Raw genomic sequence first — 24,583 nt, 5'->3', positions numbered from 1 at the left:
TTGCTGCCGGCCAGTAGTATATTGTTTTGTAGGATTTCGTTTTGATAGAATTTCTTATCTGTGACAGGCCTGTGAAACGCTCCGATTCACAGTGCACTGCTGATGCACTTAAGAGTGCGCGTTCAGTAGTGAGTGAACTCGAGTTTCCCTACTTTATTTTTCCATGCAATATTATATAGCGCGAACTCGACAACATGGCATGAGCACAATTTACATTACAGAAGAACACATTCATTTGTGGTAGGCACAGGGAGACAAAGCGATATGCCTGGAATCACAGGATGTTGAGCTGATGCCGAGATTCGAACGTATCTCCCCGCTCTAAAGTTCCCAATTCTAGAACTTGTAGCGGGAGGTGTGTCTAAAAGTGTGTGTCGGTGCTGGCCATCAATGAGAGAGACCTGTGCATTTTTCAAATCGGTGGTGAAAAAATATAAGTATGTTGCTGGAGATGTGGGCCGCCGTGCCACCAATGTACTTACCGGGGAGGGTGAACACCCATTATTCTACAACTTTCTTTCCGCATACCATCACTCGGCATACTTTCATTACGAAAGTACCATGACTCCGCAATGCCTTTATAACGCAAGGCATTACATTTTATATGCTTTTACCACGCATACATTTACAACGAAATTCGTTGTAAATGCATGAATGGTAAAAGCATGTTTTTTTTTAAATGTTTGGATAAGGTAAGTATGGGTATAGGGGTATATGTTTTGGGGTACTGAGGTATATGTTTTGGGGTGTTTGGGTATTTTAAGGGTTCAGATATAGTTTTGGGTTATGAGGTACAGGGGTAGTTTTAGGGTTTAGGGATAGGTATGGGTTTTGGCGTTCAGGGTTTGTTTTTTTAGGGTTCAGGGCTAGGTTTGGGTTTTGGGGTATAGAGGTATTTTTAGGGTTCAGGGCTAGGTTTGGGTTTTGGGGTACAGGGGTATTTTGAGGGTTCAGGGCTAGGTTTGGGTTTTGGGGTACAGGGGTATTTTAAGGGTTCAGGGCTAGGTTTGGGTTTTGGGGTACAGGGGTATTTTAGGGTTCAGGGGTAGGTTTGGATTTTGGGGTACAGGGTTATTTTTATGGTTCAGGGCTAGGTTTGGGTTTTGGGGTACAGGGGTATTTTTAGGGTTGCAGGGATAGGTTTGGGGGTACAGGGTATATTTATAGGGTTAAGATGGGTTAGTGTTTAAGGGTGTTGGGGTATTTTAAGGCGTACGGGTGGGTTATGATTATGGGGTGCAGGGGTATTTAAAGGGAGCAGGGTGGCCACCCGGAGCTGGAATGTACAGAACCTGGTAAGAAAAAACAATGAAATATTGGGCACAACGCTCACTTTTTTTTCCCGTAATCCTGCGCCCCGCACATGCCCATGCCCCTAGCACACGCCCACAGAACACGATATGAGACATGGCATGAAGGGCGGAACATACCGCACGCCCCCAGTGTTTGTCACGCCCCCAGCACAGACACGCCCACAAGGGACTACTTTCCTGGCACGGTTCTTTTAATATAAATGTATATGGTGGGCGTCTGCATAGCCTCTGTCCTTCTGCTGCAACTTCCCTTTCCAACGCTGTATTGGGTGTTGTGATTGATGCTGTGGTTCCTGAGATTACTCGCCTCAAAGGTTTGGGCTCTCTCTTTATTATATTAGTATGGATAGGCTCCATAACTTTGCATTGGATGAATGCTGATATATCTGATGCTTGCTGGTCTTGCTCCTTAATACATGCTGATTTAAAACATTTACTTTTGACTTTTGTTCATTAGTTTTGGAAACTTGTTTGGGATCAGATTAACTTAATATTTTACTTTACAGTTCATAGCATACATTTTAATGGAAATATTCAATTTACTGTTTTTTTAATTCATTTACTGTGCTATGCTGACTTACTGTGAGATTGTAATATTGATTTGATTTTTTTTTTGTTCTTTTAACGCTAAGGTGCGATTGTCCCCAACGTGGATTTGGCATAGTCTCGGTGTAAATTGTGCCGTGTTTTAGGGACTTTCTGTTTCTCGGTACACATGTCACCAATCATTCAGTGGCCTAGTTGGCCCTTCTACCAGGCCACTTTACAGTGCATAGGTTTTGCTCACGTTAGGCTCCATTGCAATTTTATATCAAGTCTTAATATAATTCTATGTTCACAATATCATGATCCTTCAGTCTATAGCTTTCTCGCCTAGGCTTTTTACATTTCTTCTGGTGTTTGCAAATTTAACAGATGTAAAAAATGTCATTTACATCTTACATTTTTGTCAAAAATTTTAAACCTACAAAGGCACCAAACCCAAATGGTTGCTAGTCCAACATGCCAGTGAGATGTGGTGTATTTCTTCTTATGTTTTCTTTTTTTTTAAAACAGAAAATTTCCTAGGGGAACTCCCAAGTTAAATGTAAAAAAACATTTTGGTTGGGATCCTCCAAGTACGTTTGTCCCTTCCCCCTTTGACCATTTTGTACCACATATAGCACAACCAAAATCAGAATTTTGTACAATTTATTTAAAGATCCGGTATGATGGGGGCGTGGCCAAGCAACATGGCCGACAGGACGTGAGCCTTTTCAGCTCTCTGTCCGTCCGCCTACAAATCCTGAATTTCTCCTGGAGTCCCTGCTGAAAAGCGGACTATCGGAGTGGGAAACGACTTCTGACCCCCACTGGGTCTGGGTGCTCGAACCAGGGCAGGCTGCGGATGGTGATCCCGCCGCAAAGAGAGGGTGCGTAGGGCCGATCAGGCCTGTGCTGGAAGCTTTGCTGTGGCCGGACATAGGGGGCCTGGCCTTGAAGAAAAAGGGGGAGTAGAAGACTAAACTCCCCTCTGCCTGTACATACGCTGGCTGCAGAGGCGGCTGACTACCTGTCTTGGGCTGCGGCGAGTTGGGACAGGGAGAGCGCTGCCCTCCGTGTCTCCTGTTGGCGAGGCGGCCCTGTGCGGATCCGACGTATGGCGGCTGGTGCTCCCAATACGCACTGATTTTTCAACGGCGCTCGGGAGTGTATTGCGGCTGCACAGCTGACTGTTCGGTGCAGGTGAGGGGTTTGGGGCGGGTGCGGCTTGCGCGACTGGGGCCTGGCAGGCAGAGCATCCACACTGGGCCTGGTTGTGCGGTGCAGGTCGTGCCCCCGTCCAGCCCTCCCCCTTCATCAGGGTCGTGGGCACAGCGCGGGGAGGCTGCAACATCGAGAGGCGCAGCGGGTGTGGAGGGTCCGTTGGCAGGGCCCCTCGCCCTCCCTGGCTTTTAACAGTTGGAACTGGGGGCACCAGTGAGAATTTAAAAAGAGTGGCCATGAGAGCTGGCCTGCTGAGACTGCTGGGGTTCCCCTGATGAGTGTGCAGGGCTGCCAGGGATTGTAGCTGGTCCCCACCTGAAATGAGTGGTGGAGCTGGGCTGCTGGGGAGTGGCACATACTGATTGTGTGGTTAGATTTCGCCTGGACACGCGCACACCAGTGGCCATGCTGCCCACCGGTGACTCTGCTGAACTTTGCTACTAACTGAGTAGACTCGCCTCGGCAGCTTGGAGTTGACCCTCACCTGCGGCCTTGGGATAGGGAAGCGGTAGGCTCTCCATTGCTGAGCTATGGACTTTGTGTGTGCAGTGGGAGCCCCTGAGTGAAACGTCACCTGACACATCAGTCGGCCAGTGTATCCTCGCCCAGAGTCTTCCGCTGCATAAGTAGCGCATTGGTGAGTGTGGCAGGAGTACACGCTGGGGAATAAATGAGCAAAGGCGAGCCCCAGAAGACAGCTGGCCCCAATACAATTACGCAGTACACCATGCCCCGGTAACCCCCCTCCCCCTCCCTCCCCAGCGCCTGACCAGACAGACCAGAGGGGCGGAGCGGGACTCGGGCAGGGGTAAGGGTAGAGTCGGAGCCCACCAGGGCGGAATTCATGGCAGCCATACAGGGTTCCAGAAAAGCGATGGAGGACAGAATAGACACTGTGAATGTGAATGTGAACCTACTACGCGCAGACCTCCGTAAAGTAGCAGATACCGTTAAGAGTGCCGAGGGGGATATAGCTGACCTGAAAGGTGAGGTGGTCACTCTCAAGCAGCAGGTGGCGCAGATGCCTGTGGTTACGAGGGCCCTGGAGAGTCGTGCTGAGGAGGCGGAGGGCGAGACGCAGCAACATTCAGGTGCTTGGCATTCCGGAAAGAACAGAACTGAGGGTGCCCGAGCCGTTCCTGGAATGCTGGATTTATACTTATCTGTGCCCTGAGGGAATGTCAGATGTGTTCGTGGTTGAGAGGGCGCATATGGCTCTCATCCCTCCCCCCTTCCCATCCAGGGGCGCAGCCTCGAGCTATCGTAGCCAAAATTCTAAACTACAGGGATAGAGACTGCATCTTGAAGGCGGCTAGGGAGCATAAATATCTTCAATACGATAACAACAAAGTGTCTATTTACCCTGATTAAACAAAGCAAGTCCAGGACTTTCGCAAATCCTTCTTGGGGGTGAAGCGTAAGCTGCGTGACTCAAAGTTGCATTATATGCTATTGTATCCTGCCAAACTGAAGTTGATCTCGGGGGCAAGGCGCAATTCTTTGACTTCCCGGAGGATGTCTGGGAATGGCTGGAGATACATGGTGATGGCCTGCCACCTGGAGTAGCGCGGGGCCAGAAGAGACAATAGGGAACTCAGCTGGACGGAGATCGTCTGCGCCAACAGAATCGAGTGAAACCCCAAAATGCCACGGAGACATCGCAGAGAAGGATAACGGTGGGTGATGATGGGACGCTGCAATCTGACCCCCTTGTGGAGAGTACTCTGGAACCTGATCTGCCGGGCGTTACGGCCGCTCGACAGAATGCGCCGGACCAAATGTTGCCACCAACAATGGACGTTGTGCCTAAGACTTTGATGGAGGATCTTCCTGAAGGTGGCAGTGAGAGTAACTAATTGTGGTCTACTAGGCTCTGATGTTGCTTGCTGTTCAGAACAGTTTTACTGGAGTGTGGGGATGCTGCATGGGGTGGCTTGCTGATGCGGGGCTGGGGGTGGTGGTGGTGGTGGGGTGGCGGAATTGCGGTACTGGTAGACTGAGCGGGACCCGGGAGGTGGGGGATAGTTGGTTTCATTGCATATGACGCTGGAGGATCATAGTATGTCAGTGGGACCCCCGTATCTTTTGTTTTTGTTTACGGTAGGGTGGGCGGACTGGGGATGCAATAATTTTCCTTTTTCTATTCGTTGCCCCTGTTGGGCATGGTGGGATGCAGTGCACGTCCTGGCACGAGCGAATGGTGGGGAAAATCGTCTGTGATGATAGTCGAGCATTGTCCGTGGCTGGGGGAGGGAGGGGGTGTTGCTGGTTGTTTTTTTGTGTGGCATTATGTTGTGTTGTACAAAAGAGCATGTCGCTGCAGAAGAGTGTTGAGCCCTGGCGCGAAAGGGAACAGGTAGCACAGATGTATGGCTAAAGCAACAGTAGTAAAGTTTCATAGCAGGAATGTTAGGGGTTTAGGCACTTACGCTAAGCGTTAGGGTCCTATCATTCCTTAAGCTGCATAAGATAATGGTGGCATGCTTGCAAGAGACGCATTTGAATGATGCTGGAGCGGGCGACTGGCTAAAAAGTGGAGGGGACAGGTATTTCACTCATCGTATTCTACCTATGCTATGGGGCCGTTGGTTTGAGTGGCACCTGGGGTCCCGTTCACACTGCAGTATGCCAAAGCGGATGTTGAGGGTCGCTATCTGTTGTTGCGGGGCAAACTAGATGGTAAAGATATTAGTATACTGAATACTTATGCCCCCAATGTTGACGACCCAAACTTTTTTGCGGCATTGCGGGATCTGATTACTGCAGATCTGGATGCCCTTTTGATCTGGTTAGGAGATTTTAACTGTGTAATTGACCCGGATCGGGATAGATACCCTCCCAGAAGGGGCACTAAACCACGTATGACTAAGCAACTTTAAAAATTAATGGGTGACCTGAGTCTCCGTATGTTTGGAGGGAGCATCACCCGACACTGAGGATGTTTAGCTGTTTTACGCCTACTCACAATACACACAGTCACCTTGATAGGGTATTAGCGACCGAGCACCCAGCATTTATGGCGGGGGAGATCACACATTTGGCATGTTTTTTGTCTGATCACGTACCTGTGTGGTGCACAGTACAGAGGATAGCAAGGGAGCAGGGCCCCCGCAGGTGGCGGCTCCCTGCTGATATCTTGGAGGACCCGGTAGGGAAAGAGGCAATATCAAATGCATTGACGGAATATTTGACCCTTAATTGGGGCATTGAAAGTACTAGAGCCCACAAATGGGATGCGATTAAGGCAGTGGTCAGGTGGGCAGTGGTCAGGGGGATGGCAATGAGACTGACTAATGGCGTCACTGTGGCACTCAATATGGAGGAGGGATACAGTGCCGCTGACACAAATCATAATAAAGAATTGTTTAAAAATGGACAACACTAGGATATTGAGATGGTTGGGTTATGTGAAAACACTTTTGAACAAAATTGGCCTCTCGCAACGGTTTAATGATCCACCCTCATGTAACAAAGTTTCAAAGCAAAAGATTAAAAACATGTTTCAGGAAATGATTGAGTATAAGAGAATGGAGCAATACAGAAAGAATCAGGCAGTTGTAATATATGGTTTAAACCCCCCAGTGTCTGAGAGAGGTTTCTTTTATCTGGCAGTCGTCACCAATCCACAACATAGATTCATACTGTTGAGGTTTCGACTGAATATGATTCCACTCATGCTAGGTTACCCTTACAAATCATATAGGCATGCAGACTTAGGGGTAGATTAGGATCGCGTTTTTCCCGCATCCTCCGGGCCGGAGGAAGCCACCGCCGGCCCGGAGGATGCGGGAAAACCGCTGCGGAGCCTCAAAAGACCCACCGCCACATTCGGATGGCGGTGGGTTTTGAAATCTGTCCGCAGCTTTTCCGCCGCGGTCGCCTTCCGACCGCGGCGGAAAAGCTTTAACATGGCTGGTGGTGTCTATCAGACACCGCTAGTCATATTAGGATGGTGTAAAATGTAGGCTTTTCCGCCGTGGAAAAGCATACAGACCTTCACTTTGGGGGCCCGTTGCGGGCCCCCTGGGTGAAGGGGGGGTTGGGGGTGCACATGGGGGGTACCTATGGTACCCCCCTGTATTTGCGTGCACAAAGCAGCAGGCACCGCGCGGTACCTGCCGCTTTGTGCACGCAAATGCGATGCATGGATTTTTAACGTTGCGGCGGGTGCAGCTTCAAGCTGCACCCGCCGCAATGTTAAAGATAGAGGATGTGACCGCCACCCTGGCGGTCACATCCTAATCTGAACGGAGGGAACGCCGCAGCCCATGCGGACGTTCCCTCCTCCTCTGGGGTCGCGGACTGACTCAAGTGCGTCCGCGATCCTAATCTACCCTTTAATTTTGTGCCCATGTGACAAATTGTCTAGACAAACTGATTTGCACTTAGTTTTATTCTGTAGCCTCTATTAGAAGGAAAGGAACGAGTACCAAAGCTGTTATTAAAGAAAATGAATTTTACTCAATACCGGGTGGCATTATATTTCTTAAATGGCCTATTTGATCCTTTGACGTGTTTTTCATTAGCTTCGTTTCTGTTGGCTAGCAAGAAAAAAAGAAAAAAGAGGGAGTTGCAAATAATAAATGGGTTTGTAGCTTGAAACATGGTTTCAAGATTTTTGGGGGATGACAACGCAATAACGGATTTTGTATTATGAAAAGCCTTGATTGTTTTTAATTTTTCTTAGTGACAGATGAAGTGAATTATATTATTTCCAAGAAAGAAAATGAATATTGTAAATCGGTTTTATTCTACTTTTATCTTGTAATTTTATCTTGTACTTTTATGATCATTTTTGCATTTGATCGAATAAAGTTTTATGACTATGATTGACGAATGGTGTTAGGAGGCGGCTGCAGTCTAAACTACAGGATAGGAAGAAAGAGTTGGCCAATCTACAGTCAGGACCACAGGGTCAAGATGACATCCAGGACCATGAGCAACGAATATGTGAGCAGGTTGCCGATACTTGGGACAGACCGGACAAGTACACTCTTACGAAATATCGTCAGTGGCTACATGCAGAAGGAGACAAAGCAGGTCGTCTATTGGCCTGGTTATTTCGCAATGAGCTGGCCTCCCCTCAGGTTACTTGTCTTGGAGCCTACTCTGGCGAGCTGGTCTATGACCATGCAGCAATGTTGGAAGTTTTCCAGCACCACTTGTAGTCTGTCTATGAGGTAGACCCACGGGTTAACGCGGACCTATATGTCCCATTTTTGGAGGGCCTTCAATTAAGGCAGGTGTCTGATGAGCACATTACTGAAGAGGAATTGAATGCGAAGTCATACCGTAATTTTTGGGTTAATGGATCGGTTTGCAAATTATTTGGGGCTACGCATTAACAGGCGCAAATCCCTGGCATTTCCTTTAGCGGGGATAAGAGAGAGAGAGAGGTTGTAGAACTGCCTGGACTGGAACTGAGATGGGCGACGGACCATTTCAGATACCAAGGGTACAGGTGGCTCATGAGGATACTAGGCTGCATCAGCTGAATATAAATAGATAGGGTGGTTGAGTCATTGAGCCGCTCCGTGGATACAATACACTGCTGCTGTCATTAATGGGCAGAATAGCGGTGGCAAAGATGGTGATGTTGCCAAGATGCCTTTATGCTTTGCAGAATTCGTTGTGCCTGATTCCTGTGAAGGTGTTTCGGCAATTGAATTTTCTCCTGGTAACTCTGTTTTGGGCAGGAAAGCATTGTTGGGTTGCGCTGCGTGTGCTACAAAAGCGGTATGAGGAAGGTGGACTTGGGGGCCCTAGATTTGGTCTGTATAACTATGCAGCGCATCCGCAGCATGCTGTTCAGTGGCTAGATGAAGGAAATTGCTGGGAAAAGCGCCTGCTTGCTGGACGAGGATTGGCGGAGGATCTACCCGTGATCCTGATGGAAGGTGCTGGGGCAAGTGCGGAGGTGCCGTATGTGGTTAAGCATGCAGCCTGGTTGTGGCAGAAAGTTGTTGAACTAGTACTGGGGCGGGCCCCGTTTCACCCAGAACTGTCCATCTGGCAGTTAGTTCCAGTGCGCAGGATGGTGGACAACATGTCTTTTCAGGCATGGCAAGAGGGTGGCTGTATGGTGTTGGCAGACTTGTATATTAATGACGCCTATATCACGTTTGAGCAGGCGTGTGAAGGATTTGGCTTGGTTCGGGGCAATATCTACACTATACTGGTCTGATGAAAGTGGCCAAGATGACGTGGCCAGTGTACCCAGCCATGTCCCGGACCACAGAAACCCTAGATATATTGCTAACTTGTGGAGGTGGGCGCAGGTTGGTATCCTTGCTGTAAAAGGCTATGAGGGCTGACTCTGGCTCCTTGGCCCTTAAGGCATGTGACGTGTGGAATATAGATTTGCAGGAGCTGACACAGGAAAGGAGTGGGGAAGTGTATGTGCGCTAACACGTAAGGTGTCCTGCAAAGCCCAGTTGAAGTTGCTGCACTATAATTTTTTGCACTGGGAATACATGACTCTGGCAAGGCTCCATCGCATAGATGCCTCCCGATCGCATGAGTGTCCTAGATGTGATGGTGTACATGCGGGTTTCATGCATCTGGCGTGGGATTGCCCAGAAGTTCACCAGTACTGGATTGATGTAGTAGTGCGAATCCGCAGACGGGTGGGAATTGCGTCTAGGCACTGCCTCCTGTGGTTAGTGCCGTGACGCACAAAAAAATAAAAATGGCAAATAAGCTGGTACAACTGGCACTGGTGTTGGCTAAACGGAGGGTAGCCATCTGTTGGATGGGTGAGAGAACTCCCTCTTTTGCGAACTGGCTAAGGGATGTAGCCGAGTGGACTTTGGCTGAGGAGTTGCATATAAAGGCATGTCAAAGGGACAAAAAGCTAGATGAGGACATAGCAAGTTGGGGAGAATTGAGTAGAGAACTGTTGCCATCAGTGGAATTAGGCGGTGAGCAGTCTAGTGGGTCTGATGGGGATAACAGTGTGTGAGGTGCCTGTGTCAGCCCTGACGTTCTTTGTATTATGTCACTGAATGCGCTGCTACGCCAAGGGAGGTGTAAAAGTACAATGACCTGTAATGAGCGCCTGGGACTCTCATGCGTGAACTAAAGAATGTGTAGATGAGTACAGGCTCGAAGTATTCTGTAAATGACTGCTCAAGTTCGTTTGTTTCATTGTTGGAAAATTGTAAATAAAGTATTTAAAAAAAAAAGATCGGGTATGATTGCTCGGTGGTGGAGACGAACTTATTATCAGTGCTAACATAATATATTTTTCAAGCGCTCTAGTATATGCAATTCAATGACTGCTGCATTAAAGATACACTTTTCCATTAACCGAATCTCCAAAGTTGCACCCACTTCCTCCTTAGTGATTTTGCTAATTTTAATGAAACTGGGTTTCAAACCTCCTTTTTTAACTCAGTGAAACTAGGTAACCAGGAAAGCAAGAATGATAATCATTTCTATTGAATTTGTCATAACTTCCTAGAGAGCCAATCACCCGGTTCAAAGACATACTGTTATCCTTTTAACTGACTAGTACTGTTAATACATTTTAATACAAAAGTATATAAAATCCAGCCAATTCTCTGCTGATAGCATCAGGGCTTAATTTGTAAAATAAATCATTACAAGCAGGGGCACCAAGTTAGGATCACGAAGCCGATGCCACTGAATGCCATGGTTACCGAATACCGAGGCTGCGTCTTGATTCTACCTAGTGCCTCTTTCTTTCAACACTCTGCATTCCCTCTCTCTTTATCTCAGACTCATTTGATTGTTGCTCTCTCCCTTGTCAAGATTTTATTACCTTTCTTTTCTTACTACTTTCTGGGTCAAAGTCTGATGCTGAGCAATTAGTTCCAGTCCCTGAAAATGAGCGGTGGTACCCACCACCTGCAACCTCGGGTACAAATTAAGCACTACAAAAGTCAGTTTCCTACTTTTTTTTAACTGTATCAGAGGCTATGAAGTCTAAAAAGTATTGCAAGCATCTATCAGTACTTCATATAAAATGAAATTAGGCCACATTTGCCCTTGGTACGTGTTTTGAAAATTCCAGTGTGGAAATTTGCACTGCACATTGATAAGTGTGTTAGTTTTCCTGCATCCGGAAAGTATGGCTGGTAAAAACGCATTGGGAAAGGGCCGCATTGCAACTTAAAACGGGAACACCCCCCCACACACACACACCCACCCATCTGACCCTTTTCTAAGGCGTGGAAAGCAATAAATGCTCCGCCCACCAGACAACATCCTTCCCTTGCCTCTCCCCTCCGGCTCATACGCATCCCTCCACCCGCTTGCCTTGCAGGCCTCCTCTCAGGGCCGGACTGGCCCTAGCGGGCAACTGGCGTTTTCCCGGGAGGCTGGAAGGGTGGGGGACGGTTTTTCAGCAGCGGGTCTGGTTTTGTTACTGGGGGGCGATTTTGCAGCAGCACTGCAATCTCAGCCCCCAGTAACAAAAGCAGCAGTGCACACGTGCACACGTGCGCACCCCCACACCCCCTGGGGGCTGGCGTGCCAAATTGCCAGGACTGCTTTAGGTTAAAATGTAAATGTAAATTGATACTTGTATAGCGCACTACTCACCCGCAAGGGTCTCAAGGCGCTTGTACGAATACCGCTGTGGAACCCATCCTGGCTTTCCCTGTGAGGTGTCCACTCCTGGGCACCCCCAAGGTGGAGGCCAGGCATCCTTAGCGTTGTGGGGGCCGTTGTGGAGATTAAGCAAGCTATTGACCAGAGTTGCAGAGTGGGACTCCATGATTGGAATAGGCACTGAGGCAAGAATTATCAGGTCCGTGGAATTTTGAGCCCAGGACCCGCCGAGGCAGGGAATTGAACCCTGGTCCCGGGCTAGACCTTTGCATCAGGGTCTGCCGCTCTAACCATTGAGCCACACTTCTCCAAAGGCACGGCCGGGTTCTCAGCCCGGCCGTGCCTCCTCTCACACATTGAGTAGCTACTTAGAACAGGTGGTACTTGTGTGCTTTAAACCAAAGGGAATTTTGAAATCCCACCTTACAAACCTTGGGTCCCACATTTATTTCTCTTTTCATGTGGTTTAATGTACAAAAGGAGGAATTATGCACCTAGCTCACGGCTGGTAACAGAAATTCCAGCTACCATCACATTCCATCATATTTCAGTCAATTCAATTCAATTCAAGAATCTTTATTCGGTGATTAAAAAAAACACCATAAAAGCACACTCAAATATACATAGTAAAAAGTCATTAAACATTTCATGATTCTTTGTACAAAAAATATACACCATAATACAACCAGGTATCCATTATTGGCACTATTAAAAGTTACAGTAAAAACAATTCAATCTTCTCCTCTGGTGAGCCTTAAGCGGAGAGCTACCTTGATAAAATTCAAAATGCTACACAGTGTTAACGGATCCGCAGCTGTCTGTAAAAATACTAGTGCCTCCCTCGCGTGGACCAAATTAGCTTTTTTCAGGAGGTTTACAAGGTATCTACGTCTGGGCATTGAATAAAAAGGGCAGAGTAAAACAAAGTGAAGGGAGTCCTGCGGAGACCTATTGTCGCAGCCGCAGGACCCCTTCTCTTCAATTGACGTAGCAAAACCCGCTGGTGATGCCAACATAAATGGGAGTAGGTTCAGTCTGAAACGGCACATCAAGAACCTGTCCTGTGCATTATACATGAGGTACAAGTAAGGCTCCATACCTTCCCTGCTCTTCACCAGGAAATGGGCCCTTACTGTCTTTTTACACCCTTCAGCCTCATCTCTGCGTAGGTTTTTCCGCTCTAGAAAAATTCTCCCTACCTGCAGTTTGTTCTGGGCTACAATAGTTGTGGGGTGCGTAAACAAATTCCCAAAACCTAGCTCCTCCAAGGTATTCTTCACATAAAAGAGCCAGGGGATGCGCATACACTTGTCCCTCTCAAGACAGTCCGATAAAATTTCTCTGCTTAGTGTCGCATCGGGATTAACCCAGATTTTTAGCCAAGCAATAATGGGCCTCAATTTTATCAGATCTTCTATGTAGGGTCTGCCTAACTCCCTGTGGGCAATCATACCAGCAGTACTTTGTGGTACCCTTAAGAGCGATTTCAGATATTTATTTTCCTCTCGTTGGATACTAGTGGTATTAACAAAGCCCCATACTTCTGCCCCATAGATTACCTTGGAGCATGATACAGAGCTGTACAGGTTTATCACCTGTTCCGGGGACCATCTTCCTAGCCTCCTGCCATAGCCAGCAATTGCCCCATTAGAAGCAATCATTTTACCACGTCGTTCCTCGACCAGGGTATCGAACCTCAGGGCACCATCGAATGTTACACCAAGATAGGGGAACGTTTTAACCTTTTCCACAATATGACTCCCTATTGTGTATGTGAATGTAGAGGAGGTTTTCTTTGTTTTTCCCGCCAGAAGCACATATGATTTGCTTAGATTAACAAAAAGGTCCAGGGCGCCCATGAACCTAACAAATCCATCTATCAAGATTTGAAGGCTCCTTGGTGTGCGTGCGATCAGGACCGCCTCATCTGCGTAAAGCAGAACAGGAATATGACGCGACCCAACCTTTGGGCAATCTGCCTTTAGACCTAACAAAAACTGCTCCAAATTATTAATGTAAAGGGAAAACAAAAAGGGGGCAAGAATGCAACCTTGCCGGACTCCACTCATGCAGGGAAAGGAGGTAGTCAGTCCCCCCTCCCTGTTAAAGCGAACCTTTGCAGTGGTGTCGCTGTGCAATTCTCTCAATATATTAATTAAACCCCTCTCTATCCCCATACTAAGCATCATACCCCACAATTTTTCCCTGTTGACGTGATCAAATGCTGCTGCCAGATCCATGAAACCCATGTAGACGGAATCGTCACTAGCCATGGTATACTTGGCAGTCAGCATATAGAGGTTCAGGCACTGGTCGCTAGTCGACCTCCCTGTCCTAAATCCGTATTGAGTGTCCGAGAAGATGTTATTTTCCTCGGTCCACTCGGACAGTCTATTAAGAATTGCCCTTCCCAAAAGTTTTGCCGACACATCGATCAGGGAGATCGGACGGTAACACTTCGGGTCATCCCTACTGCCCTTTTTAAAAATCGGCACAATTACCGCCGTGGACCAAGACGGGGGCAGGCCACAGGTAATGGCAGTATTAATAACCCTTGTCATTAGAGGGGCCCAAAGTTCGATATTGCTCAGGAACAAGTCTGGGGGGATTCCGTCAGGCCCCGGGGCTTTATTTCTGGTCAGGCCCTCCATCCCTACAGTGATCTCCCTAATGGAAAATTCTACTAATGGAGCCTCAGTTGAAATGGCCAACGGCTCTTCACTAGAGCCAGACTCATGATTATACAGGCTCCTAAAGTGGGTAACCCACTGCTCTGGGAGAACATTAGCCCCTATATCCGGGGCATCTTTTTCCTGAAACGTTGGGTTATTAATTATTTTCCAAAACCCTGCTAAATCCTTTCTTTCCCCTGCTTCCCGTAAATCTGCCCATGCTTCCGTCTGCAAAGCAAGTTTCCTCCGTTTGATCTCCTTTTTGTAAGTGTCCCTCCACTTCTTAACTGTTTGGGGAACCCTTGGCTTAATTTTAAGGCAGTTTTTCAGCTCCCTCAAAGCTTTAGAACAGTCATTGTCGAACCATCGCGGATTTCCGTGGTTCTTCAGAGGCGCACTGGTCTTTAATAGACCGTCGACCAGTTTAGCAATCTGATCAAAGGCTTCTAATACCCTTGACCCTTGGACCTCAGTATCCAGACAATCATTAATAGCGAGTTTCCCTGCGTCCACCAGGCCCTTGTAGAACTTTTCCCCATCTATTTTTGCCCATTTTAATCTCCTGCCCTGGTCTATTGCTCTTTCAGAGAATGTACTTTGGACTCTAGTACTTGGGCCCACCCTGTACGACAGATCCAGGACAAGAGGATTATGGTCACTGAAACCACTCCATTCGATCCCTACACTGATAATCTTATTAGTTAGGGACCTTGAGACCAGAATGTAATCTATAAAAGAAAAACATCCTCGTCCCTTGAATGTGGGAGGGAGTGTACCATCCAACTGCGTCCCTATCATATTAATAGTATGTTCTAAGTCATACTTAAGCCGTAGCATTCTAAGGGCAGAGCCCAACAGTGTGTGAGAAAAATGCGGGCCCTTCTCCCTGGGGCATCGTGACCAATCAATATTTGTGTGGACCAAAACCGGGCACAGGTGGCAGTTGTAGTCTCCCATGACCACCAGCCCATATGGCTGCCCCTTTTTTTGATTTGAAATAGCCTGGCCCAACCTGTTATCTAATTCCTCAGCCAAAGAGACATTAGATCCTAATGTCTCATCGTTGTAGATGTTAACTGCAACGAATCTGAGGCCTTTCCCAGAGAACATCACTGCCTGAATCCTGTGGGAGTTCCAATCCAGACAGGTATGACTTCCCGGGAGGCACAGGTCTATATATATAATTAATCCTCCCATTGCCCTCCCTGATCTTGATTTTTGAGCCGGTACAAAGAAACACCTGTACCCTTGCAAATGGTAGTTATTCTCCTGGGCCCAGGTTTCCTGCAGGCAGATCACATGAAATTTTTTAATATAATCAAGCCACTCCATGTTATTGAATTTCCCGTCAAGGCCTGCTATGTTCCATGAGATTATTCTTAAAGCCTCACCCCCTTGTGCCCCTCCTCCCAATAGTCCTCCTACTGGATCGCACCCTTGTTTTTCCTTTTCCAAGCCCTGTACCCCACCTATACAGGCAGTATCTATAGGCCTACATTCATCAGGCCACTGTATCCGGGCAGAGCTTGGTGAAATTTGCTCTGCCTCGGAACTGTGCTTCTCCTGATCATCATACAGAGCCCCTCTACCCCCTAGTCCCCGTGTGCCCTCATTTATTTGTCAATCTACCCCCTCAAGCCCATCCAGGCAATGAAACCGATTTGACGTGTGGAAGGGTAACTCTGGGCGGCTAAATAATGGTCTAGGGTTGAACTCGTAATGAACACCCCTCTGACCCACTCTTTCCCAGTTGCTATATGGCCGGGTCACATGTGCAGGTACATTGGTGGGAGGAAAGAAAAAGGACACATGCAGGGTTTGGATGGTTGACTCTAGCGATCTGTTCTTTCCCTGGCATATATAAGAAACAGTTCTCGCATCCCTACAGCTGACCAATATGCAGTCCCCTTTTATAGATTTGCGGCTTCTCCCCACCCAAGGGACCCTTCTGACCATAATAATTTCGTTATTTAAGTGCTCTGGTAAGGGTCTGTTCAAATTAAGCCATTTAATTACCCTGCTTTTTAAGATACAAAAATCCTCTGTTTCACCTTCTTCTAACGGGGGAACACCCGCCATCACTACAGTAAAGTCATTTGACTCTGGGGGTAAATTAGGTCTACGTGGCTTAGGGGGAGGCTTCTTTAGGGGCATTAACACAGCTCTATCTAAAGGCTGTGATTGTGTGGTGGGTTTTACTGGGGGGGTAGGCCCATTAGGGTTGGATATCTCCATTCGGGTCGAGTTGTTACTCTGGGGATATAGGGGTGCGGCCACCATTACTGTCTGCGTTGGTACAGGGTTCGTTCCTTTTTCTGGCAGTTGTTTGCCTGGGGCTATTGATATGGCGGTGGGCTCTGATACCCTTCCTTGCGATGTAGCTGGAAGTTTTAGGCTATTTAGTGTGGCCTCAAGGATGGTTAATCTAATTTCCACCTTTTTTATGCTTTCACTGATGGGTAGCAATAGTGACCTCAGTAGAAATTCCAAGTTTCCCAACGGAACAACAGAAAGGGGGACATTAACAATATTATTTGCTGTGTTTCCCAACACACCGGTGGGCGCACTAGTCTGTGCAGCAGGTTTTATCTGTGACACCTCCACTACTGACACAGGTGATGAAATGGGCTTAGATGACTTCCCAAACTAAAAAATAAGGGGTTTAGGTCTATGTTTCCCCTGTGGCCCCTTCGCCTTTCTCCTACGTTTTGATGGGGGCCCAAAGGCTGCATGTGCAGCTACAAACTTCGGTTTGGCTTTCCTAGGTTGCAAAATCGGGGAACGTTGGGAAATTAAATCAATAGTCACCTTGTTGGAGCATGTACTGCTCGCAGGGGTAGAGCTCGTTGGGGAAGTTACCGGAGTTTTACTACCCTCTCTCAACAGGATGGGAACATCATCTATTGGGGGCAATTCTGCATTAGGCATGGTACGATCATCACACAAGGGTCTGTTTTTCAAGATATCTATTGAACGTCTCCGTTCAACCCTCAGCCGGTTTAAGGTGCCCTCTTTATCCCCGTCTCCCACAGCCCGGGGAAAATAATTATCTAAGGTTTTTGGCCCACCCTGTTTCCTAGGGGTGCTTTCCCTAATCGGGGATGGCATGGCGTCTAAGGTGTGGTGAAGTGTATAGAACACTGTGACAGGTGCCAAAATTTAGCGCCTAATAGCACAACCAAGAGGGTGGGCCCAGCCCAGCCTACTCCGGCCTAGGACGGCCGCAGACGGCCCCGCCCTTGTCCCGGGCTTCTCCCGGGACGCTCCCGCGCGTTCCCGCGCAGCGGGCGTGCTAAGGACTTAAAGTACTAGTTCACGTTATGGGCGGGGTCGCGGCCGGCAGGGAGAGCAGCCCAGCTGATGGTAATGGGGCTCGCAGGGGCTCCTGGTCCACGGAGTCCCTGCTTCGCTCGCAACCCTGCCGGTCCAAAGAACAGTCCCAAAGTCAGCAGCCCTTTAAAGATTACCCCGCTGCGGGACCCGCGTAGCGGGTCGGGCGATGTAGAAAGCAGGTCCGGTGTCAGAGGCAGAGACAAAGAGGCTTCAGCAATCCACTGCGGCTTCTCGGCAGGAGCGTCCCGTTTGAACGCGGGAGATCCCGCCTGTTTAAACACTGTGGGCGGGGTCGCGGCCGGCAGGGAGAGCAGCCCAGCTGATGGTAATGGGGCTCGCAGGGGCTCCTGGTCCACGGAGTCCCTGCTTCGCTCGCAACCCTGCCGGTCCAAAGAACAGTCCCAAAGTCAGCAGCCCTTTAAAGATTACCCCGCTGCGGGACCCGCGTAGCGGGTCCGGCGAGGTAGAAAGCAGGTCCGGTGTCAGAGGCAGAGACAAAGAGGCTTCAGCAATCCACTGCGGCTTCTCGGCAGGAGCGTCCCGTTTGAACGCGGGAGATCCCGCCTGTTTAAACACTGTGGGCGGGGTCGCGGCCGGCAGGGAGAGCAGCCCAGCTGATGGTAATGGGGCTCGCAGGGGCTCCTGGTCCACGGAGTCCCTGCTTCGCTCGCAACCCTGCCGGTCCAAAGAACAGTCCCAAAGTCAGCAGCCCTTTAAAGATTCCCCCGCTGCGGGACCCGCGTAGCGGGTCCGGCGAGGTAGAAAGCAGGTCCGGTGTCAGAGGCAGAGACAAAGAGGCTTCAGCAATCCACTGCGGCTTCTCGGCAGGAGCGTCCCGTTTGAACGCGGGAGATCCCGCCTGTTTAAACACTGTGGGCGGGGTCGCGGCCGGCAGGGAGAGCAGCCCAGCTGATGGTAATGGGGCTCGCAGAGGCTCCTGGTCCACGGAGTCCCTGCTTCGCTCGCAACCCTGCCGGTCCAAAGAACAGTCCCAAAGTCAGCAGCCCTTTAAAGATTACCCCGCTGCGGGACCCGCGTAGCGGGTCCGGCGAGGTAGAAAGCAGGTCCGGTGTCAGAGGCAGAGACAAAGAGGCTTCAGCAATCCACTGCGGCTTCTCGGCAGGAGCGTCCCGTTTGAACGCGGGAGATCCCGCCTGTTTAAACACTGTGGGCGGGGTCGCGGCCGGCAGGGAGAGCAGCCCAGCTGATGGTAATGGGGCTCGCAGGGGCTCCTGGTCCACGGAGTCCCTGCTTCGCTCGCAACCCTGCCGGTCCAAAGAACAGTCCCAAAGTCAGCAGCCCTTTAAAGATTACCCCGCTGCGGGACCCGCGTAGCGGGTCCGGCGAGGTAGAAAGCAGGTCCGGTGTCAGAGGCAGAGACAAAGAGGCTTCAGCAATCCACTGCGGCTTCTCGGCAGGAGCGTCCCGTTTGAACGCGGGAGATCCCGCCTGTTTAAACACTGTGGGCGGGGTCGCGGCCGGCAGGGAGAGCAGCCCAGCTGATGGTAATGGGGCTCGCAGGGGCTCCTGGTCCACGGAGTCCCTGCTTCGCTCGCAACCCTGACGGTCCAAAGAACAGTCCCAAAGTCAGCAGCCCTTTAAAGATTACCCCGCTGCGGGACCCGCGTAGCGGGTCCGGCGAGGTAGAAAGCAGGTCCGGTGTCAGAGGCAGAGACAAAGAGGCTTCAGCAATCCACTGCGGCTTCTCGGCAGGAGCGTCCCGTTTGAACGCGGGAGATCCCGCCTGTTTAAACACTGTGGGCGGGGTCGCGGCCGGCAGGGAGAGCAGCCCAGCTGATGGTAATGGGGCTCGCAGGGGCTCCTGGTCCACGGAGTCCCTGCTTCGCTCGCAACCCTGCCGGTCCAAAGAACAGTCCCAAAGTCAGCAGCCCTTTAAAGATTACCCCGCTGCGGGACCCGCGTAGCGGGTCCGGCGAGGTAGAAAGCAGGTCCGGTGTCAGAGGCAGAGACAAAGAGGCTTCAGCAATCCACTGCGGCTTCTCGGCAGGAGCGTCCCCTGAGGCAAGAATTATCAGGTCCGTGGAATTTTGAGCCCAGGACCCGCCGAGGCAGGGAATTGAACCCTGGTCCCGGGCTAGAGCTTTGCATCAGGGTCTGCCGCTCTAACCATTGAGCCACACTTCTCCAAAGGCACGGCCGGGTTCTCAGCCCGGCCGTGCCTCCTCTCACACATTGAGTAGCTACTTAGAACAGGTGGTACTTGTGTGCTTTAAACCAAAGGGAATTTTGAAATCCCACCTTACAAACCTTGGGTCCCACATTTATTTCTCTTTTCATGTGGTTTAATGTACAAAAGGAGGAATTATGCACCTAGCTCACGGCTGGTAACAGAAATTCCAGCTACCATCACATTCCATCATATTTCAGTCCTTCTGATCTCGATTTCTTGATCTCAAACTGTACCACTGAATTGTATTATTTTGCTTGTTCCTGAGAAATGTGGCCTTCATCTGTAATGTATACAATGTGTGTGGTAGCTAAAAGCACATCAGGCTCACAAGGGCTCATAAGCTTGCTTTCCATTGCAGGAGTCATCATCAAGAGGAAGAGTGGAGAGATCCCCTGCCCTCTGGCAGTAGAGGCGTTCGCTGCTCATCTCAGCTACATCTGTAGATATGATGATAAGTACAGCAAGTAAGTGAAGGAGGCTACCTCATGGTGACCATTCAGCATCACTAGAGGGTAACTGTGGTTGTCATTCAAGCATCTCTGAAAAGTCAGCAGGAAGGGCAGGCAGAGGGCTGGGAAGAAGGAACGGAAAGCAGGAACGAAGAAAAGAAGGGGCATGTTAAAGTTTCGAAGTCAATCGTGTGGGTGTTTAAAAGATCCAAAAAATCAAAAATTCAGAATAACCAGTTTTTTTTGGGCCAAACAAGATATTCTCATGACGTGTTCGCATTTTGTTCGAATCGAGCAGAAAAGTCTCAAAAGTCAGCTGTTGCACTAGCATTATGTGCCCGGCAATATGTCTACATCTAATATGGCACGAGTATGACAATAAATGGGACCCAAATAGTGACTGCACAATATTTAAAGTATTTAGGTGCCAAACTGCAGTAGAAAAGGCAGTTTGGCAAAAGCCAAGACTCTTTAAAAGACTCTGTACTATTAATAGAAGGTTTGGCACTGGAAATGTATCTCATTCTGCCATCTTTAAAAATTGCTTTTTGTATTTATGGGCTCATTGGTACTGATGGATTGTCCATATGTGCTTGGAGTATTTTGTAAATGCTGGTCCTCATTGGGCCTGCCTTTGCATTATGTTATAAGGAAATACAGTCAGAATGTCTCAACAGTGATGTTGAGCAATAAGCCTGGAAAAAAGGCTAGAATCAATCAAAACAAAACAAAATTACATTTTGAAAACTAGGGGCCACTTGTTCTAACCTATTTTGTGAACACAAGCTCTCCAATTCACTAAAAAGGAGCATTTGTGATCGCAAAATAAGATTTTCCTATGTATGGATCTGAAAAATGTTTACATGCTTCTAAAATCGGATTCTGAATGGTTACCGAATTACAGTTTGGAATCAGTAATTGAAGTTAGTAGTTTTATTGCCAATTAATCAGACCCCCCGTCCCATATTATAGCGGCATAGATTTGGAAATTTAGCGGCACAAAAATTGAAATTTAGCGCATACATGCCAACATTTCAGGAGAGCAAAGTGGGAGATTTAAAAAAAAAAATCGGGAGAATGGGGCTTTGAATCGGGTTACTGGCATGTATGGGCTTGTGTGCTGCTGTAGGATCGGACATTTGAAACGCAAATGCACGTTTTTTTTTTCTTACCTTTCAGAAGCATGGAGCATAATGGCAGGCAGAGAGGGTGATACAAGTGTTGGGCACTGGCCTGGCAGGTTGTTGCAGTGCATGCACCCCCACACCCCCTGTGGCAGCCCGGGCTGAAACAGTCCCCCCCCTACTTCGCAGGTCATTAAAAGACGATTCCTTTGTTAATGACGCTTTGTTGATTTTTCACACCTTCGAGAGCCCCTGCATCGCCACTCTTTGCTGGAAGAATGAGCACTTTACACAACGCTAAGGATGCCTGGCCTCCACCTTGGGTTGCCCAGGAGTGGAAAGCCAGGATGGGTTCCACAGCGGTATTCATACAAGCGTCTTAAGACCCTTGCGGGTGAGTAGTGCGCTATACAAGTATCAATTTACATTTACATTTACCAAGCCCTGTCAGCTGAAACCCCCGAGGAATCGGGTTTTTGCTTTTAGCAATCGGGAGGCGGGGGACTAGCCTTCAAATTGGTAGTCTCACGCCTGAATCGGGAGGGTTGGCATGTCTGATTTAGCGGCATGCTAACTTCAATTACTGATTCCAAACTGTAATTCGGTAACCATTCAGAATCCGATTTTAGAAGCATGTAAACATTTTTCAGCTAACATGAGATCCATACATAGGAAAAACGTATTTTTCAATCACAAATGGTCTCTCGCACACCCCCGTTCAAGTAGCAATAGTTGTGTAATCCAGGAGCTGTAGGGAGATAATTCCCCGCCCCCCTCTTCAAAGTGAAGCCCGAATTTCCCAGGACCTGTTGGAGAGATATGTCAGTCCTCAGCAGCTCAGGCTCGCCTCTCTTGCTCTGCCGCTGGCCACTGGGCTAGTAATGAGCTCGAACTGACTGCTCACGCCATCCGCTGCTTGCCTGACCCGGGCCACGTAAAAGTTAGCAATGGACTTGGCCCATTAGGTAGCAGCTATTTTACGGCTGCACAGTAGCATGTAGTGACGTGTGCGCGTGCAACCAATAAGAAGACATCATTTTTTTCTGGGAGACCTTTTTAAGCAGCCAAAATAGCCAATATCGCGCCATCATGCTAATCAGCCGATTTCGCAATTTTTTCGTGAATCACGAAATGCTGTATAATACAGTGTGTGCATAGACGTGCATAGACATGCAAAGACAAAGTGCTTATCTTCTCTAACTGTATCACTTTTAATTGCCATGGAAACAGTTGAACAGAGGAAGAATATGGAATTAATGGGAATTCTTAGAAAAGTCATTTTATGTAAATGAATGTAAGATAATTAGTATGGAAGGTGAAACAGTAAAACTCAAACTGAAACTTCCATGATGAGTCTTTGCATATGTCATATGGAGGTTATATGCTGAAAGGCTGATGTAGTAGTCGACAGTAGGTAATATGGCAATTAATATTTAATAGTGCAAATAGCACTGCATGTAAGATATGCCCTGGATAATGAATTACTTTAGAAGAAATAATAGAAGCTACGTGCTGTTATTAAAATAGGTAAGTCACGTGACTGATGGGCAACATGGTGACTTCTATTAACTTGTTAAAAAGAGGCTGTGCTGTTGTTATTGGGTGTATTTAATGCGATTACCTGTGACATTTCTTCCACCAACTTTAAGGCAGCTGAGAGGTACATTGGTTCCAAATAATGGTATGACTGTTTGACAATGTATCCTCATACTAATTTGCTGCGGTAGTTGAACGGTTTTTTATCCCGTATTTAGTTCCAGATAATTCATAATTCATTGTAAGCGTTGTAATATAAAATCTGATATCTGCCGAAGATTGTAGAATATGTATGAATGCAATCAAATGGGTATTGGATATTAGAGGGGGCTCGGTCCATTACAGGTTTCAGCCTGGCTGAAGGTAACCTGGGCAAGCAGACCTGCATTTTCTAACCCTGTTTAAGGCAGATCTGTCCCCTGGGTTTTCAACTATAGTGAAGACAAATCAGTTTCTGTGTTGCCAAATTGTTGAAACCTGGTCGGCAATTAGTGCCTTCACTACTCTCTCCCTTTCTATAAGCAACAGAGAAGGTAGAGTACAAGGGAGGGACAGACAGGGTCATGAGAGACCCCAAGAAGAAAGAAACATAACACACTAAACGTGCAAATGGACCAGGGCTGAACGAACATGAATGAATGAGAATGCAGGAAAAAGTATCAGCTCCTGTGGGGGGACTTCAAATTAAGCAGGGAACTGCATTTCAATGGCAGATGGCATCTGGACTACTCTGAACGGAGTGCCTTGAGGCAGAAAATACAGTGCAAATATAGTGAAGCCTACACAAAGTATTTTATGGTTGCACAGCGGCACGTAGTGACGTGTGCGGGTGCAACCAACAAGAAGCCATATTGTTTTCCCTTTCTTCTCGGAGACCTTTTTTAGCAGCCAAAATAGCAAATTTCGCGGCAATCGCGATAATCACCCGATTTCGCGAAATGCTGGAGGGTCCGATTAATAAGCAGACCAGTATATATGCATATCAAGAGAATAATAAAAAGATACCGAATTACACAGACAAACTGAAATATTGCAATAGGTTCAGTCTCAGTAGAATAAAATATGAAATAATCACAGTAATACAAAAACTGAGAAATAGGAATAGGTGTTCCTTAAAGAAACTCTGATTTCCTCTCCTAAACATAATCATCTAATCAAGGCTCTAAGTTTAGAATAATGACGGTTTGCACATTACGGTCACAAGGAAATTCAGAAGTGCGAGAAGGTGTCAGCATAGTAAAGACTCCAGTAGAAGTCTTCCAGAATTGGAATAAGGGTTTAGCATGAAGCTTCACACTTGCAAGAATAAAGGAAACAGAGAGGCCTGTAACCCTCAAAGTTTAAGGGAATCTGCTCTCCCTTCTAAAGGTGTGCACACTAACTAAAACAAACAGAAACTTTAGCAACATTCATATCTCTTCCCGCCACACCAGGAACCAATCATTTCACTTCTAGTGGTATGCATCGACCATCAATAAATCTTTATTTGGTAGATAAAATCACTATAAAAGAATGCAAAACCATAATAATAAAATCAGTTACATAGATAACACTAAGATCAGACGGTACAATTACGTATAAAAACATGAAGCACGTAAAACAATTAATCAGGTCTCTTTCCCCTCGATGTCCAGACAGCCCGTAA

The 24,583-nt window shown here is 48.0% G+C and overlaps 1 protein-coding gene across 1 annotated transcript in view; it reads left to right on the top strand.

Annotated features, from left to right (window-relative positions):
- The window catches only part of PGBD5 (piggyBac transposable element derived 5), a 522,626-nt gene that overhangs the window by 487,874 nt on the left and 10,169 nt on the right, over positions 1-24,583 (top strand). Inside the window, exon 6 of the mRNA XM_078649089.1 lies at positions 20,188-20,293. Within this exon, the coding sequence (XP_078505215.1) occupies positions 20,188-20,293 (106 nt within the window). The remainder of the gene's footprint in view (positions 1-20,187; positions 20,294-24,583) is intronic.

The sequence above is a fragment of the Lissotriton helveticus genome, chromosome 6, assembly GCF_964261635.1.
Source record: "Lissotriton helveticus chromosome 6, aLisHel1.1, whole genome shotgun sequence".
In the NCBI taxonomy this organism is placed as follows: Eukaryota; Metazoa; Chordata; class Amphibia; order Caudata; family Salamandridae; genus Lissotriton; species Lissotriton helveticus.
The sequence above is the reverse complement of the archived record's forward strand: the minus strand, read 5'-3'. Positions and strand labels throughout refer to the sequence as shown.